This window comes from Nicotiana tabacum, chromosome 2 (assembly GCF_000715075.1).
Source record: "Nicotiana tabacum cultivar K326 chromosome 2, ASM71507v2, whole genome shotgun sequence".
Lineage (NCBI taxonomy): Eukaryota > Viridiplantae > Streptophyta > Magnoliopsida > Solanales > Solanaceae > Nicotiana > Nicotiana tabacum.
In genome coordinates, this window is record NC_134081.1 from 18,251,072 (window position 1) to 18,269,192 (window position 18,121).

Here is an 18,121-nt window from a genome sequence, read left to right on the forward strand (position 1 = left end):
CTCTAAGATTAGGTAAGCCGATTTCAATTACATTTTGAAGACATTTAAAAAAAATAATAAGAAATCAAAACTAACAGCGAAATAAATATGAATATACAACCTCCCAAGACTAGTAGTACTGAGTCACGAACTCTAACGGAATACATGGAATGATCACGAGGACCGAATATAAAATACTATTTGATTAAAAATTAACAGTACAATGAAATGAAAAGACTCCAAGGGACTACGACGACCAAGCAGCTCTACCTTGAATCCTTACGATCCCGCTTTAACTCTTCTCAAGTCCAATAACTCCAATACCTAACTCTGCACAAAAATGTGCAGAAGTGTAGTATGAGTACACCACGGTCGGTACCCAGTAAGTATCAAGACTAACCTTAGTGGAATAGAGACGAGGTACAGTCAAGACACTCACTAGTCTAATAGCCTGTGCAATATAATATACAAAATAATAAGAAGCAGATAGCAATAAGGGAAACATAAAACAACCAGTAAATTGCACAGCAGACAACAAGAATATCATTAATATCGCTCAATAATTAATAAATGCAATTACACATAATAAATCAAATCCTTCAAATAAATGTCTTTCACATATAATTCTTTCAAATAACTCTCTTTCAAATATAATTTTCTCAAATAATTACCTTTCAAATATAATTCTTTCATATAATACCTTCTACATAAAAATCCTTTCAAATAAATATTTTGAATATAATTCTTTCAATTAAAAAGTCACCATGTGACACCTCGTTTCATAATCATAAAAATACGGGTCTCAGCCCATTTCCATATTTTTCGTAAATACGAGTCTCAACCCATTTTTCATATTTTCACGGCACCTCATGCCCATAATTAAATCATCATATTTCTCTGGCACCTCATGCCCTCATTTCACATCACAACTGCACGGGCAATTCACGTGCCAAATATCATTATCATATAATCACAACACCTCGTGCCCACAATTCATATCACAACTGCACGGACAATTCACGTGCCAATATCCTCATTATTTACTCCCGGCACCTCGTACCCACATTTTATTTTATAATCTACCTGGCAATAGCCACAGGCTTTCAATTTCAACATAAATCAGATTGTCATCAATTTACCAACAACAAGAAAAATTGCACAAGGTATAAAAATAAACACAAGAATATCACAACATCACATGAAAATCATCAACCCCACAACCCCACATCATCACATATCGTCCCTGACAATAGCCACCCTTATCGCTCCTATTGCCACCCTTATCACTCCTATAGCCACCCTTATCGCTCCGCCCAGACAATATCAACAACCACCCTTATCGCTCCTATTTCCACCCTTATCGCTCCTATTGCCACCCTTATTGCTCCTCCCAGAAAATATTCCAACAATCACAACTACAGTGAAATGCCACCATTATATCTTCAAAATAATAATTAACAGAACACAACAATTTACACGAAAAATTATCACGTCAACATGATAAAATCAATTCATATCACAATTTGCCCAATGGCTACAACCAAAATTCTAAAGATACGACCAAGTCAATTAATTTTACAACAAATAACCGAAGGCTGCACACAATGTGTACAACAACCAAAAATAATCAACAGAGATAAAAATTACTCAACATAAAGCAAAGTCTTCATTAACTCTAAATTTTTAATAATTATATAAACACCTCTTCTTAAGCTCATTTAATTAATTATTTGCAGAGGAAAAAATCTAAAATAAAATTAAATTCCAATAATTATCAAACCAGCAAATTCACGAAATTTCATAAATAATCAAATAACAATCACATCAAATTGTCATATAACAACAGAGTCAACAACAAGGATTTAGGCACGACAAATAGATGATTAAATATATGCCAACAATTATCCAATTTACTACACAAAATGCTCAAGACTTTAACTCAATAAAATTTGTACATATAAACCAAGTATGTACTCGTCACCTCGCGTACATGGTTTTCAAATACACAAATTGCACATAAGACTCAATGCCTAAGGAAAATTCCCCCACTCGAGGTTAAGCAAGACACTTACCTTTTTGAAGTTAGGTCGATATTCCAAAATAGCCTTCTTACTTGAATCGACCTCCAGATAACTCAAATCTATCCAAATTAATTGTATAACTTCATTAAAATTCATCGGAAATAAATTCCGGATAATAATACGTCGACTTAAAAATTTATTCCAAAAAGTCAACAAAAGTCAACGCGGGGCCCGCCTCGCGGAACCCCACATAATTTTTATGAAATCCGAACACCCATTCCGATACAAGTTCAACCATACCAATTTTATCTAATTCCAATAACAACTCGACCTCCAAATCTTAAATTTTTATTTTTTGGAAGATTTTACAAAAATCTTGATTTTCCTCCATTAAAATCCGAATTAAATAATGGATTCAAAGGTACAATAATGAAAATTAATAAAAACTGGATAAGAATCACTTACCCCAAACACCCACGCAAGAATCTCTCTAAAATTTGCCTTCTACCGAGCTTCCAATTTGATTTTTGTGTTATGAACTCAAACCCCCATTTTTAGGACTTTTAATTTTGCCCAAGCGTCAAAGCATCGCGATCGCGGAACATCAAACGCGATCGCGAAGAAGGAAAAGAGTGTGCCCAGCTTGTCCTTCGCGAACGCGACAACACGCTCGCGAACGCGGAGAAGAAAAGTCTGATGGCTCACGACTGGCCTACACGAACGCGGAAAATAGTACGCGAAGAATGGGATGGCATACCTTCGCGAACGCGGAGTGAAGGACGCGAACGCGAACGCGAACGCGAAGAGGAAGTAGTCACCATTGCCCAACTTTTATTTGTTTCTACGCGAACCCGAAGAGAGAGCTGCGAACACGAAGAAGGGAAAGGCAGAAGTACGCGATCGCGAAAGAAATCTCGCGAACGCGAAGAACAAATAATTGCCCTTCCAAAATAACACTACGCGGACTGGGGGATGCGAACGCGATGAAGGAAATGTTACTGTCATCCAAATGCACTACGCGTTTGTATATAATTGATAAATTGTATATGCCCATGTAATTAAGTTAAAACTTGATTAGGAAGGGTAGTAAAGTTTCATATATAGTATAGGAATGTAAAAATCCCATTTATTGTTCAGTACAAGACAGTCTCTAATATCATACTATCTCTTATCAAAATGATGCCCTGGGCCTTCTGGATAGTGCTTCAATTTGCTAAAGGCCTTAGTTGGGCCGACAAGAACATGTCCTGTGCATACGCGTTTGTGAATAGGAAAACTAATCACTCCAAAAAAATAACGCCGCAATATATATATATATATATATATATATATATATATATATATATATTAATTAAACAAAGAATATAATTTTGGCCAGCCGGTGTGTAACTTGCCCTTGTGAATTCTGTTTGGGTGGGAAGCTTCAGCTTCAGCCCGTTTTGATCTCATATTCATTCTTGCATATAGATAACCATAAGCCCATTAGTGAATCAATTTCTTTCAATTGGGGCATTTTATATATAAGCACCTTTGGTGCCACCATTGAAATTATACTCACATTGTACAAAAATTTGCAAAGTATACTCGCTCGGATCTAAAGTAATTTAATTTCCAATTTTCTCAATGCAACTTCAAAAATAAAATATGAAGTTCTTATATCTTTCAAATGCAACTTCAGAAATTTGAATTTGAAGTAATTCAATTTGGTCAATGCAACTTCAAAAATCAAATCTGAAGTTATTTTATCTTTCAAATGCAACTTCAGAAATTCAAATCTTAAGTAGTTCAATCTATTGAATGCAACTTCAGATTTCAAATCTTAAGTTCTAAAACATAAACTTGTTATTCAAATTTTAATAATCCAATATACGATTCAATGCCCAAATCCACTCCAAATAAGCTTTAATTTGAAATATAACCTTCAAATAACTTAAAGAATGAATCTCAATCATCAAATTTTCAAAACAATAATAAATTTAACAAACCCATTTTGTGAATAAGAAGAATAAGAAGAAGAAACTCTAAGCACAAAGAAGAAGAAAATAATAAGAATAAGATAAAAGTGTATGTATATGAAGTTATCCAAAAATTGAGTATCAGTTAATTTTTTTTTAAAAAAGTGTACACAAATAAAATGGGTGACGCAAAACTGAGCGCAACATGAAAATTTTACCTTTCAATTTGGGTGTGATTGGTATTTAGGGAAAATGATTTTTAGAATAATATTTTTCACGAGAAAATTATTTGTTGATCTTTGGTATGAAAGGAAATATTTTACATGAAAAACGTTTTCATCAAAAGGGGAAAAATGACTTCCTTCCGTTATGGGTGAGATCGTCTTTTCTTACAACTATCTTAATTTTTAACTTCATATTACTTGTTTCAACTAAATCTTAGATATTATTGTTCATCTCTAATACTCAAAAGTTTTATTAGAACACTCTTCAAGTTGTCAATTGAATCTTCTCTACTTTCTTAATAACTGTATGGATATACTTAATGATTGTTGCGATTATGTGTGACTTGAACCGAGTGTCTATCGGAAACAATCTTTTTATTTGTTCCAGATGGGAGTAAGGTTACGTATCTGTCTCAGACTCCTGTATGTTGCTTTTGTTGTTAAAAAGGAAATGAAATGAAAATAAAAAGTGTCTTTTATGGATCATACTTATATGTTAAAAAAAAGGAAATTAAAATAAAAAGTGTGCTAACTCTATATACTAGTTGTATTATTGCACAAGTGCAGTTCTTATATTTTTGTTTCCCTCCATCGGCCGTCATTTCAAGTTTGACGGTATCAAAGACTTAGACTTTCTTGATTTTATTCACTTCCAAATACTTATTTTTTTTAACTTCAATTTTAAATACTTCTTTTTTCGTTTCACCAAATATTTGCCCAAACGCCTATTCTATTTGACAGACAAATGATTCCTTAATAAGACGGACATCAATTAATTAAACAACTTTTAATGCATTATGGATAATAGAGAAATACCGTACAACTTTAACCTTAAAATTGTAGATCTCAAGGGGCTTTGATAATTACATTATCAGGACCTCAAATAAAGGGCAAAATTTTATTATAAAAGATTCTCGAAGCTAGCAAAAGACATCTTAATAATCATGCCATAATAATCCTTTTATGGTATAGTTTTAATAAATCCAAAGAAACAATCTAAGATATGACTAATCACCAAGAATCTAGCAACCTTAAAAGAAAATCACAACACAAAATCTAACAGCTAAGCAATTCCAACTAATGTTAGAAATTAATTTCAGTCGTAGCATAAGAAGTGTGGTAGGATGAATAAATGAAATTTCTCCGTCTTTAATAAGTGCTCTCGAATTCTAAGATTTTGCGACTTGAAAATGAAGAAACTTTTGGTGGAAAGTACTTCTATCTTTAATTGCTCGTATCTACTTATTCCGTTTCAAATTATCTATCGTATTTTCTAAAAATAGCTATCTCAAATTATTTATCGTTTTAAAAATTTAAGACAAAATTAATTATAATTATTTTCTTATTTTACCCTTAAAAGTAGTAATTATTCTTGAATAATACTCCTAAAATATGGAGTAAATATTTAATGAAAAAAAAATTATATCCTAAGATATAAATAATGATAAAATATTCAAAAATCATTCTCAATTAATATTTTTTTAAGGGGCTCGTAAAAAAAACTAGACAAATAATTTGAGACGACATTAACACGAATTTGGATTATTCGAATAAGTCAATTTCAGCTGTAAACAGGCTTGGTTGATAATTTACTGATCAACTAATAAAGCTATTTTGAGTGTCTTTGTCCTACTGCAAGACTAAGTCAACCTTCTATGGCTTTTAGCAAAATGGTCAAAAAAAGGCTTCTTCTAAGAAAACCAATAGAGAATCAAGAAAGCAATAAAAATCCCCTTTTTTTCCTTCTCCTTTTCACCTGTAACTTTCTTTAACATAAATTTAGTTCAAACCCACAAATTGAAAAATGATTAGAACCCCAGTTCAGTAGAGAAAGTTTGCAACTTCCATTGGCTTTCCCACTACTTTATCTTTACAACTAAGCAATTCGCTTTGGAGAAATACAAGCATTAGATAAAAATGAAAAAAATTGTTAGTTCATATTGGATCTAAATTTGGTTCTCTGAGCATGTTGCTATGAATTCTTGAAGTTGGTGGTTATTTATTTTTTTGCTTGTGGAGCTATAAAGTTAGAATCTTTTGAGGTTTTTGCTCTAATGGGGATTTGTTTGAGCAACCAAATCAAAGCTGAGACTACATTTTATACTGGTACAGGTATTTCACTTCAACCATCCTCTTTTGGAATTTGATTCTGTACCATTTCCGTGCTTTCCTCTGCTTGGCGGGGTGGGGGTTGGGGGAGGGGGGAACCAGAAATACTAAAGTATGGTCTTATTTGGTTTTGGCATTATTATTTTTTTCTTCAGTTTATTCCCTTTTTTTTTTGGTTACTTGTATGCACTATTAGTACTATAACAACTTCAACTTAATCGGAGGTCTCAGTTGAGAAATAGCTTTTGTTTTACCACATCTTTCCGGCGCGAATGCGGATTTTGTGGGCCCCAATGCGGCTACCGACACTGGATACTAGTAGGGAAACCAAAAAAAAAACAGCTTCAACTTAGTGCTCCTGAAGTTCAATTTGGTTAATTCTGGCCAGTGACGGATCCAAAATTTTCATAAAGGGGTGTCAAAATATAAATAATTAGATACATCGAAAAGTCAAGGGGAGTCAAAGTATAGTAAATATACATAAAATTTAAAAAAATTATCTAGCAAAATAGTGTAATTTTCTGGCTAAGGGGTGTCGCTTGACATCTCTTGCTTCAATGTGGCTCCGCCACTGATTCTGGCTCTATATGGTTCAAATGATTTGCTTGCTTCAAGAAAAGAAAAAAATTAGAAGAAGGAAGAAGAAAGAAAGGTAAATTAGAAACAGAAGGATGCCCTTAAAGTTGCTGAGGAGCTTACCAAAAATATAAATAAATAAATAATAAAGAAATGGTAGAGCTACAGGATAAGGAAGATAATTTGAGAAGCAGATTGATATTGGATTTTGCATGGTAAGTTATGGTGTCATGAGAAGTGCAGATGCAGATTTGCAAAGGCTTTGCTTCCAACTACAGTAATAATGTTGTTGTGAAGGGTTTTGTTATATATATGGAAGTTTTTGAGCTGCAAAGATAGTAGTTGTTGGCTTTTATATGTGCACTTCGTTTATTGTTCTTAGGTGTCATTTGATTGCAACATGTAAATGGATTCTTTCAGGGATTGGTTCGAGAAATGTCAGTGGAGATGGTACTGAGACTAGTAATTCATATAGCAAAAGGTCATCAGGGTCCGTACCCCCCACTCCCCGTAGTGAGGGTGAGATCTTGCAGTCATCCAACTTGAGGAGTTTTACTTTCAATGAACTTCGGGCAGCCACTAGAAACTTCCGTCCTGACAGTGTAGTGGGAGAAGGAGGTTTTGGTTCTGTTTTCAAGGGGTGGGTTGATGACCAAACTCTCGTAGCATCAAAGCCTGGCGCCGGTATCGTTATAGCTGTGAAGAAGTTAAATCAAGAAGGTTTGCAGGGGCACCGGGAATGGCTGGTGAGTTCAATTTCGCCACTTGGATTTACAACATGATCTTAGAATTGATCCTCTTTTGAAGTTTGTTATGTACGAGCAAATGAATGTAATTTTGAACTATTATTAGGTTGCCTATCTGCATGCTACATTGTAGAAATTGTACGTACTTAATAACTGACTTTGCATGGTACATCGTAGTAAAATGGGGTAAATATATGGTTAATAATGTTGTTATCAGTGAGTAGGATTACTTAATTTGCATCTAGTTCATGGTATGAATTTATAACTTTCCAATTAAAGACAGCTAAATATCTTCAAGCAGGATAGCTGAATGTCTTTATCTTCTTGAACTTACAAAATTGCAGGCTGAGATAAATTATCTTGGTCAACTACGTCATCCAAATCTTGTAAAATTGGTTGGTTATTCCTTAGAGGATGATCACAGGCTTCTAGTCTATGAGTTCATGCCTAAGGGTAGCATGGAGAATCATCTATTTAGGAGTAAGTTCTGAATCTCTTTCCTATCTGCCAGTTTGGTTATTATGGTTTATCGGTTAGACTTGTTAGATCTTAATATTAAATGAGGTTTTCCTTGATTCAGGAGGTTCATACTTTCAGCCACTTTCTTGGAGCCTCCGTATGAAAATAGCCCTTGGTGCCGCGAGGGGCCTTGCATTTCTTCACAATGCAGAAACAAGTGTTATATACAGGGACTTCAAGACTTCTAATATCTTGCTTGACTCGGTAAGTATATCGCATGTTTAAGGGTCGCTTAGCTCTCTTTCATCCTCTTTGACCATCAATACGTTAATGCTAATGTTGTTTGACTGCTGATTTGATGCATTTGCTTTTATACTTCATATCTACAGAACTACAATGCCAAGCTTTCTGATTTTGGATTGGCTAGGGATGGTCCAACTGGCGACAAAAGCCATGTCTCTACGAGGGTAATGGGAACGTATGGATATGCTGCTCCAGAGTATCTATCTACAGGTTTGTTATCCATGCCGCTCAGTTCCACTCCATTTTTTCCCATCTGATGACATTATTTGTATAGTTCCTTTATGTGGTGTCAAGTTGCATTGAATGAATTTCTCACGTTACATTCGCATCAACTCGTGTCAAGCTGCAAATGTACTCTAGTTTAGAGGTCATCTGAATTGATGAGAGCATTAAGATGTGCCGGTTTTATTTGTGAATTAAATAGACCGTAGCTGCATTTTACCGAACTTCATTGTTGTACATTGAAAATATCATGCTCTCATAATTACATGAAAATCTGTACAGTTGTCATGCTTATTACTCCCCATATTCCATTTTATATGACACCCTTCCTTTTTTAATCTTTACAAAAAGAATGACATCTTTCTATATTTGGGAACGCTTTAACTTTAGACTTCCCATTTTACGCTTAATGACATGCTCTTTTATCCATAGAAATGTCGGGACATATTTAAAGATGCTTTTGGTACCAGTCAAACACCCGATATAAAATGCAACGGACAGAGTAACTATAGCTGTAGCACTATTCACTACTCATCATAATGCAATGGCACATCTAGTTTCTAACCTCCATATGTTTCTCTTATTTGGAAGGTCATCTTACTGCCAAGAGTGATGTATACAGCTTCGGAGTCGTTCTCTTGGAAATTCTGTCAGGTAAGAAAGCAATAGACAAGAATAGACCAACAGGGGAACACAGTCTTGTTGGGTGGTCAAGACCTTATTTGACAAGCAAACGTAGAGTTTTCCGTGTTCTAGATTCCCGGCTTGAAGGACAATATTCGCTCACTCGTGCCCTTAAGGTAGCGAACCTTGCTCTTCAATGCCTAGCCATGGACCCCAAGTCAAGACCAACAATGGACGAGGTGGTAACAGCTCTAGAGCAGCTTCAGGAATCCAAAGATACAGCGAAAAATGATACTAACAAGGATCAGCAGTTAAATCGGCTTATTAGCAGTCAATCAAGTAGTGAATTCAACAGGTCATGCAGAAGCAGTTCAGAAGAGACTCCCCGTGCAGCAAATTATCCTCGACCTTCAGCTTCGCTTCATTCTATCTAAAAGACAGAAGTAAACACACTTGGCGCGCCAGGTACTAACATCCAATTTTAAGGAACTTCTGGCATGTAAGCGTACCAAAATATTCGACAACATGTACAGTTTTTTTTTTTTCTTTTTCTGTTTGCTTTGTCAGATGGCTGTTGAAATGAGGATTCATGAGATGTATAATGTATTGCAAGTAAAATTTTTGTTGTCTTGGAAGTGCAGAGTTTTGCTGTAATAAGTTGTTTTTTCATGAGTTTAAAATCAGTATTAAAGAAATTTTACCCTGTACAAGTCACTAACATGGAAAATAAGACAGGTTTACCTACAACAAGTTTAAATACATTGAATAGTACTATAAAGATTCTCTTTACCGTACCGTTTGTGCATGTAAGTTATATTCGAATCTGTTTTTCGTTTTATCGGCATGTGATGCAGAGGCGGACCTATGTTTTGAGTAGAGGGGTCATTGGACCCCGTTAACCCCGGCAAGAATTCTACATATATGTGTATATATATTAAAAACGGTCATACATTTTTATTGGAATCCTTAAAGATCAAAAGTCCGATAGGCTCACTAGTTGAGCAATCGGCTCATGTGCCTCCAGCCTGTAACCTTGAGTCAGAACTTGAGAAAAGTATTAGTTATTAGTAATGGAAATGACAAAATGAGTTGTACTTCGATTTTTCTTGATATTAGCCAAGGACTAAAATAATGTATATTGATAAGTTGCCTTAACAGGATAAAACCTTCACCATTCCCATTTCCTTAAGACAACCAATTCTTACACCTTTATTTTGTTTAGTATTCTTTATTTGGATTGGTCTCCCCACCGTTATAAAAGAGTGGAAAGGGTGAGAAAATTGACTTTAGCGTTGATTTGGTCAAATCTGTCCATCTACTAATTGTAAAGTTGTCTGAAAGAGTCAACTGTTTTGCACCTTTTTGAAGTGACATATATAAGGCTAAATCCATGATAATACATTAATCTATTAATCTATTGTTTGATTGAAAAAAATTAATCTGTTGGAGGTTTGGTTAAATTAAATCCATTTTATGAGTTGTTGAAGACACGGGCAGGGTAATATGGATAAAAATAAATTTTATATATATATATATATATATATATATATATATATATATATATATATATATATTGACAATTTTCTATTTTTTGATGAGTTTATTTTTTTATATTTTGACTTTCCTTAATGAAAATTTTGAAAAAAAACAATGAGCTCAAATAAACGTAAAAGGAAAGGGAAAAAAATATTCTAACCTATTTACTTGTGCATCAAAAATAAAACTGCTCTTTGATTAAATTTTGGCTAAAAAATCAGATCTTATATTTTCTTTGAAATCTCCTTTTACGTGGGGTGGTCCCTGAATAGTTGACGGCAAGAAAGAAAAGTATTTTTGGTGATACTGAAATCAGATCTATAGTGAAGTTAATGTCCTAAACTATTATGTAATATATATTAGGGGAGTCAGAATTTGAACTTTATAGATTTTATATTTTAAGATCGTGATATCAGGTATTAGTAATTGAGTTTTAAAATTAATTTTTATATATATTTAATGAATTTCTTAATACAAACACAAAATTTGAACAAAAACTATTGAATCGCCGAAACTGTAGGCGGCTGTAGCTAACCTTCTAGTTGCGCACCTATTATAGGCATCTAGCATATTTGTTTTCATCATCGGTTGAAGATAGCCATACGTTATTTGACATTCCTATATAATTATTGGAAGTACTAATAAAAGATTCGTTCTTTTCTATTACAACTAGGCACTATTGAGCAAACACTGCTCTTGGTTTTACGTAACGAGAAACATTGCTAGAATTGATACGTTCAGACTTTCGCAACTCGAACAAATTTACTTAGTTAATTTCAGTTCATTACTTAAATAGTCATTCAATTATCTGAAATTAAGTTAACTTTTTTTCGTTTGTAACAGAAAAATCACTTAACTATACCTATAGCAGAGGCGAATTTATAGTCTATTTTATGGGGCACGTGAACCCATAGTCTCTTCGCTAAATTAAGTATTTTATGTACATATTTGCTAGAATTGATCTAATATTATCGGGTGAAATTAAAAAATAGCTAGATTTATAAGTGATAATTGAAAAATAGCCACAATTTCAAAATTAATTTAAATTTAGCCACTTTTCATGTAAAGATAAATTTGAACGAAAACACTATTCAAAATCCGAAAAATATTCCAGTATAATATACTGGACTTCCAGCATAATATACTGATCTAGCATAATATGCTAGAAGTTCATACACATGTGCTCCAATCTCCAGTATATTATGCTGGAACTTTCACTGTGTTGGAGTTCCAGTATAATATGCTGGAAGTTCATACACAGGTGCACCAATCTCCAGTATATTATGCTGGAACTTTTCGTGTTGCAGCAAAATAATGGCTATTTTTTAATGACTTTGCAAACGCTGGCTAATTACTAGTCCAAAAACTGGCTAGCTCGTGCTATTTTCACAGTATTAACTGCTGGCACCCATGCTCTAAAGAGGCTAAATGGTGCACTTGGTTGAATGCTTAGTTATTTACTTAGAGGAGTAGAGATCAATTCCCACTTAATACTTTCTTTTTTCTCCTTTCTTTAGTGGTGCACCCATGTTATAAAAATTCTAGATCCGCCTCTGGCCTATAGCACTCACAAGATCACTCAACCAAATTTCTCAAACTTTTGATTGTCTAATACCTATTTTACCCACTAAATTATCATCTTTTATCTTTTTAAAAAAAATATATTTTAATATTATATTTTTTTCTCTTTTTAATCAATATTATGGACTTACCTATAGAACACAAAAATTTTATTTATAAAATAAAAAATAAAAATTTAGTTTTCTAGCATATATAATGTTATAATTGTAATATAATTGAGCATAATTTTCAAGAATATATAATGTATATTATAAAAATATCTTTATTTTAAATAATTATTTTTTATAGTACGTGCTTGAATATATATTTTGAAACTTTTATTTTCTTCAATTCTCAATTGTGTAAAGTTATTATTCTGAACAAATTGTTCTAATTAATTCTTTTTAACTATGCTCAATATTTTATAATTCCAACAGTATATATGCTTAAATACTATTTTTATTTTTTTAATTTCTAAATAAAAATTATTTATTCTATAGGTAAATCCATAATATAAATTAAAAATAGAAAAAAATTATAATATTAAAAAGCTAAAAAAAATAAAAAGAAGATAAAAATTGATAATTTAGAGGGTAAAATAGGTATTTGGCAATCAAAAGTTTGAGAAATCTAGTAGAGTGACCTTTTGAGTGTTATAAGCATAGTTAAGTGATTTTGCTGTAACAAACGAAAAAAAGATGACTTTAGTAGGTGATTTCAGATAGTTAATTGACTATTTGAGTAATGGATTCCGTAAATCTCATTGTGAAGAAAGCTTTGTTGCATTTTACTATACTAGTAGGCGTACACGCGCGATGCGCGGTCAATATTAAAAAACTATTAATTAAATTAATTTGTGATCATATTTGTTTGAACATGTTAGATCGTATTGCTTTAATAAATTTCAATTGTCATCTTATTTGTCAGTACGATATACCCAATAATAAAATCTCTATTAAATTAAATAGACTTATATAGTCATTGAATAACCTTTTTTTGTTCCGTATTTTTTCTTATTATATTATCCAATGTTTAGTATTATTACATTGTTAATAGAAATTTTTATTAGCATATTACTTTGTTTAATATTTTTTTTCTGCTCGCTTTCTTTTTTGTAATATAATAGAAGATATATACTTTAGTACTATTGAAATATTTTTATTTTATATTTTATTCTATTTTTTTCAATAATATTGTCTGAATTTTAATGTCACGACCCAAAATCCCGTGATGGCACGTAACGCCGCCGTCATACAAGCCAACAGTGATTTACCAATTTGATTACTCATTTTATTACTTTGAAATCATAATTTCCAATAATTAAACAGTATAAAATAGGATTTACAGGGTAAATGATAATATTTCGTGAACTACAATAATGAACAACCCATAAGAACCCTCAAAACCCGGTGTCACAAGTGCCAGAGTATTTTCTAAGGAGTTACAACAATAATACAACATCTGTCCAGAATGTAAATAAGACAAGATAAAATAAATAGTACGATGGAGACTCGGTGGACTGCGATGCGTAGCATGTGTTACAGCTCTCATAAAGTCTTCTCAATAGATGCGCCTACGCGCCAAGATGATCACCAAATGAACATGTTAGATCCTGCACATTTAGTGTAGAAGTGCAACATGAGTACGTAAATCAACGTGTATCTAGTAAGTATCTATCCTAACCCCGGAGAAGTAGTGACGGGGAGTCAACATCGACACTTACTAGAGGTCCAATAAAATAAAATAATAATTCATAATAGATATGAAGTGCACAACGATAATAGGGTAAATTTGTAAATTTTATAATTTTTTAAATATTTCTTTTAAAGTATAAATTTCTCGATCTTTTATTCTACCTTAACAACTCAGAAAAATGCCAAGTGCTACTATCAAATAAATAAGGAATACCATAAAATTTTCGGGCATCAGTGGAAGGTTTATCTTGTGAATATTCGGACTACTAGCGATATATCGCACGATTCTGTCGAGGTCGTTCGGTCCAATTCAGAATAATCTGTACACTATCGAGGACCGTGCGGAACAAACCATAGATGCATCTATTATACTGCCGAGGCGTTCGGCACGCCCTACAAGAAATGAAGGAAGTTACCGAATTACGAGATACGTGCTTACAATACAGTACATGAGCACAAAATGAATATAATCTTTACCATTTCTCAAATAACTCGCCCATAACTCAAAGTGTTAAGGCTTGGCCTAGTATACATATATTTATTTCTAAATTAATTTCAATTATAACTTCAATTAATTAAGCCAACAGAATGAGTTCAAATAATTCAAATATTACATGACGAGGTCCTAAGTCTACCCGGACATAAACATGCTTTATCTACGTACGGACTCTCGTCACCTCGTGCATACGTAGCACCCACAACTAGTTGCACATAACAATAAAGATCAACTATGAGTAATTTCTCCCTCACAAGGTTAGACAGGAGACTTACCTCGCTCCGAAGTTCCATAACCGGCTCCAACGCCACTCAAACACCTCAACCCGATGCCCGTCTCTTCAAAACTAGTCAAACAACGTGCAAACCAATCAAAATATACCCCAATACGTATAATTTAACTATTTATAATGATTCCCAGTTTCACTCAAAAGCCAACAAAGTCAACCCTCAGGCCCACACGCCCGGATTCCAAAAATGTTCGAAGATAAACTTTACCCATAACACCACGAACTTAAATATATAATTTCTTACAAACCATAGATGCATCTATTATACTGCCGAGGAGTTCGGCACGCCTTACAAGAAATGAAGGAAGTTACCGAATTACGAGATACGTGCTTACAATACAGTACATGAGCACAAAATGAATATAATCTTTACCATTTCTCAAATAACTCGCCCATAACTCAAAGTGTTAAGGCTTGGCCTAGTATACATATATTTATTTCTAAATTAATTTCAATTATAACTTCAATTAATTAAGCAAACAGAATGAGTTCAAATAATTCAAATATTACATGACGAGGTCCTAAGTCTACCCGGACATAAACATGCTTTATCTACGTACGGACTCTCGTCACCTCGTGCATACGTAGCACCCATAACTAGTTGCACATAACAATAAAGATCAACTATGGGTAATTTCTCCCTCACAAGGTTAGACAGGAGACTTACCTCGCTCCGAAGTTCCATAACCGGCTCCAACGCCACTCAAACACCTCAACCCGATGCCCGTCTCTTCAAAACTAGTCAAACAACGTGCAAACCAATCAAAATATACCCCAATACGTATAATTTAACTATTTATAATGATTCCCAATTTCACTCAAAAGCCAACAAAGTCAACCCTCAGGCCCACACGCCCGGATTCCAAAAATGTTCGAAGATAAACTTTACCCATAACACCACGAACTTAAATATATAATTTCTTCCTAATTTCATGTCCAATTTCGTGGTCAAATTCCAAAAATACCAAATTCTAGGTTTTCTACCAAAACCCCCACAATTTTCATAATTGTTCATGTTAAATCCTTATGAAATTCATCTATTTAGCTTACAACAAATGGGAAATCACTTACCTTGTGTTGCTTGATGAAAACCTCCTCAAAATAGCTCCGCAAATTCGGCCACCCAAGTGAAAATGAGAGAAAAGTAAGCCAACTCCCGTGTTAAAAAGGGACACTGCCCAGACGACCCTTCTTCGCGAACGCGGCACCGACCTCGCGTTCGCGCAGCTCAACAAACTCAGGACCAAAAGCTCTTCTTCGCGAACGCGAGGTTGGTATCGCGAACGCGGTGCTTCACCAGGCTGCTCTATGCGAATGCGAGACAGGGAACGGGAACACGAAGACCAAAGCAGCCTCTAGGCCAGCTCCTTCATCGCGAACGCGAACATCCAATCGCGAATGCGTGACAACAGTCGCGAATGCGAAGCACAAAATCTCAGCAGCCAAAAATCTTTCCTCGCAAACATGATTACCCCTACGCATTCGCGATGAACAACACCAAAACCAGCAACAACAACAACAGCTAAACATGGGGAAATGTTTCGAAACCATCCCAAAACACACCCAAGACCCCTTGGGACACCGTCCAATCATACCAACAAGTCCCAATACATGACACGAACCTGCTCGAGGCCTCAAATCACATAAAACAACATCAAAACTATGAATCAACGATCGAAACCTTTCTTTCAACTTTCAAATTTCCAAACTTCGACGAACACGTCCGAATCATATTAAATCATCCCGGAATAATGCCAAACTTTGCGTGCAAGTCACAAATCACGATACGAACCTATTCCAAGGCTCGAAACCTCAATCGTACATCGATAGCTCCAAAGTTCACTTCAAACCAAACTTAAGAAATTCTTAAACCTTCAAAATGCCAACCTTCACAATAAGCGCTGAAATGCTCCCGGGCCACCCGATACGCGACTCAAACATACGCCCAAGTCCGAAATCATCATACAAACCTATTGGAACCTTCAAATCCCGATTCTGAGGTCGTTTACTCAAAAGTCAAACCTTAGTCAATTCTTTTAACTTAAAGCTTCCGAATTGAGAATTTCCATCCGAATCAACTCCGAACTTCTCGAAATTCAATTCCGACTACGCGTACAAGTCATAATACATGAAGTGAAACTAACCAAGGCCTCAAACCGCTGAACGACATGTTAGAGATCAAAACGACCGGTCGGGTCGTTACATTTAATGAATAAATATATATATTTTTTTAAAAAAGAACCCTCACCCATGTTTGAGTAGTTAATTTCTTTGTGTCTTTTTATTTTATTTTATCATTTTGGTTTTTCTTTTTTTCTTTTTTCTTAAATAACTGTTTTGTCACGATCCAAAATCCACTATAGGTGGTGATGATGCCTAACACCACCGTCAGGTAAGCTAACAGTTATAGATCAATTTAATTACTCATTCTAGTGCTTTAAAAAATATAATTTTTATTAGTTAAATAGTATGAAATAGAATTACACGAATTTCAATAGTGAACAAATCGTAGGAGCCCTAAAAATCCGGTGTCACAAGTGCATGAACATCAACTAGGAAATATATTAAAATTCAACATCTGTCTGGAATACAAATTAGGCAGGAGAATATAAATAACTCTGATTTAGACTCTGCAGGCTACGGATCGTGACATGAAATGCAGCTCACGGTAAAGTTCCTGCAATAACCGTGCCTCTGCGCCCAAAAGGCCACCAGACATGTATGTACTTGCACAAAAAGTGCAACAAGTGTAGCATGCGTACATAAATCAACGCGTACCCAGTAAGTATCTAGCCTAACTTTAGAGAAGTAGTGACGAGATGTTGACATCAACACTACTAGTGGTCCAATAAGACAAATACAGTAGAAGTAAACAAGTGTGAGTCAGAGTAATTAAGCGAAATAACAAGTATAATACGTGGTACAATCCTCTCCTCAGCAATAACTAAAACTATCAGCTGGTAGTTACCTCCTCAATCGAATTATATATATAATGGACCTTACTAGATAGGTCCTCACAGTTCAATCAGGAAGAGCTCATATATATGCTGGTTTCTTGCCAATTATTACGCACGACTTCATAAGTGTATTTTATAGAAATGTCGAGGCGTACAGACCGATCCATCATAACATTGCCGAACCATAAATACATCTATTTTATTGCCGAGGCGAACGGTCCGCTCCCATGAGAGTGTGGTACATAATCCTGCCGAGGCATATGGACCGATCCATCATAATGTGCGCACTGCCGAGGGTGGAACGACATGAACCATAGATGTATCTATCATGTCGAGGCAAACAGCCCGATCCCATTAGAATAAAAAGCTTT

The 18,121-nt window shown here is 34.4% G+C and overlaps 1 protein-coding gene across 1 annotated transcript; it reads left to right on the plus strand.

The window, feature by feature from the left end:
• The first annotated feature begins 5,892 nt into the window (after window positions 1-5,892).
• LOC107765422 (putative serine/threonine-protein kinase PBL11) lies at window positions 5,893-9,890 on the plus strand. The gene is made up of 6 exons (XM_016584062.2): window positions 5,893-6,291; window positions 7,285-7,610; window positions 7,955-8,090; window positions 8,191-8,333; window positions 8,459-8,582; window positions 9,186-9,890. The coding sequence occupies exons 1-6, from the start codon at window positions 6,234-6,236 to the stop codon at window positions 9,650-9,652; spliced, it is 1,254 nt and encodes a 417-aa protein (XP_016439548.1). The 5' UTR covers window positions 5,893-6,233; the 3' UTR covers window positions 9,653-9,890.
• Window positions 9,891-18,121: the final 8,231 nt, after the last annotated feature.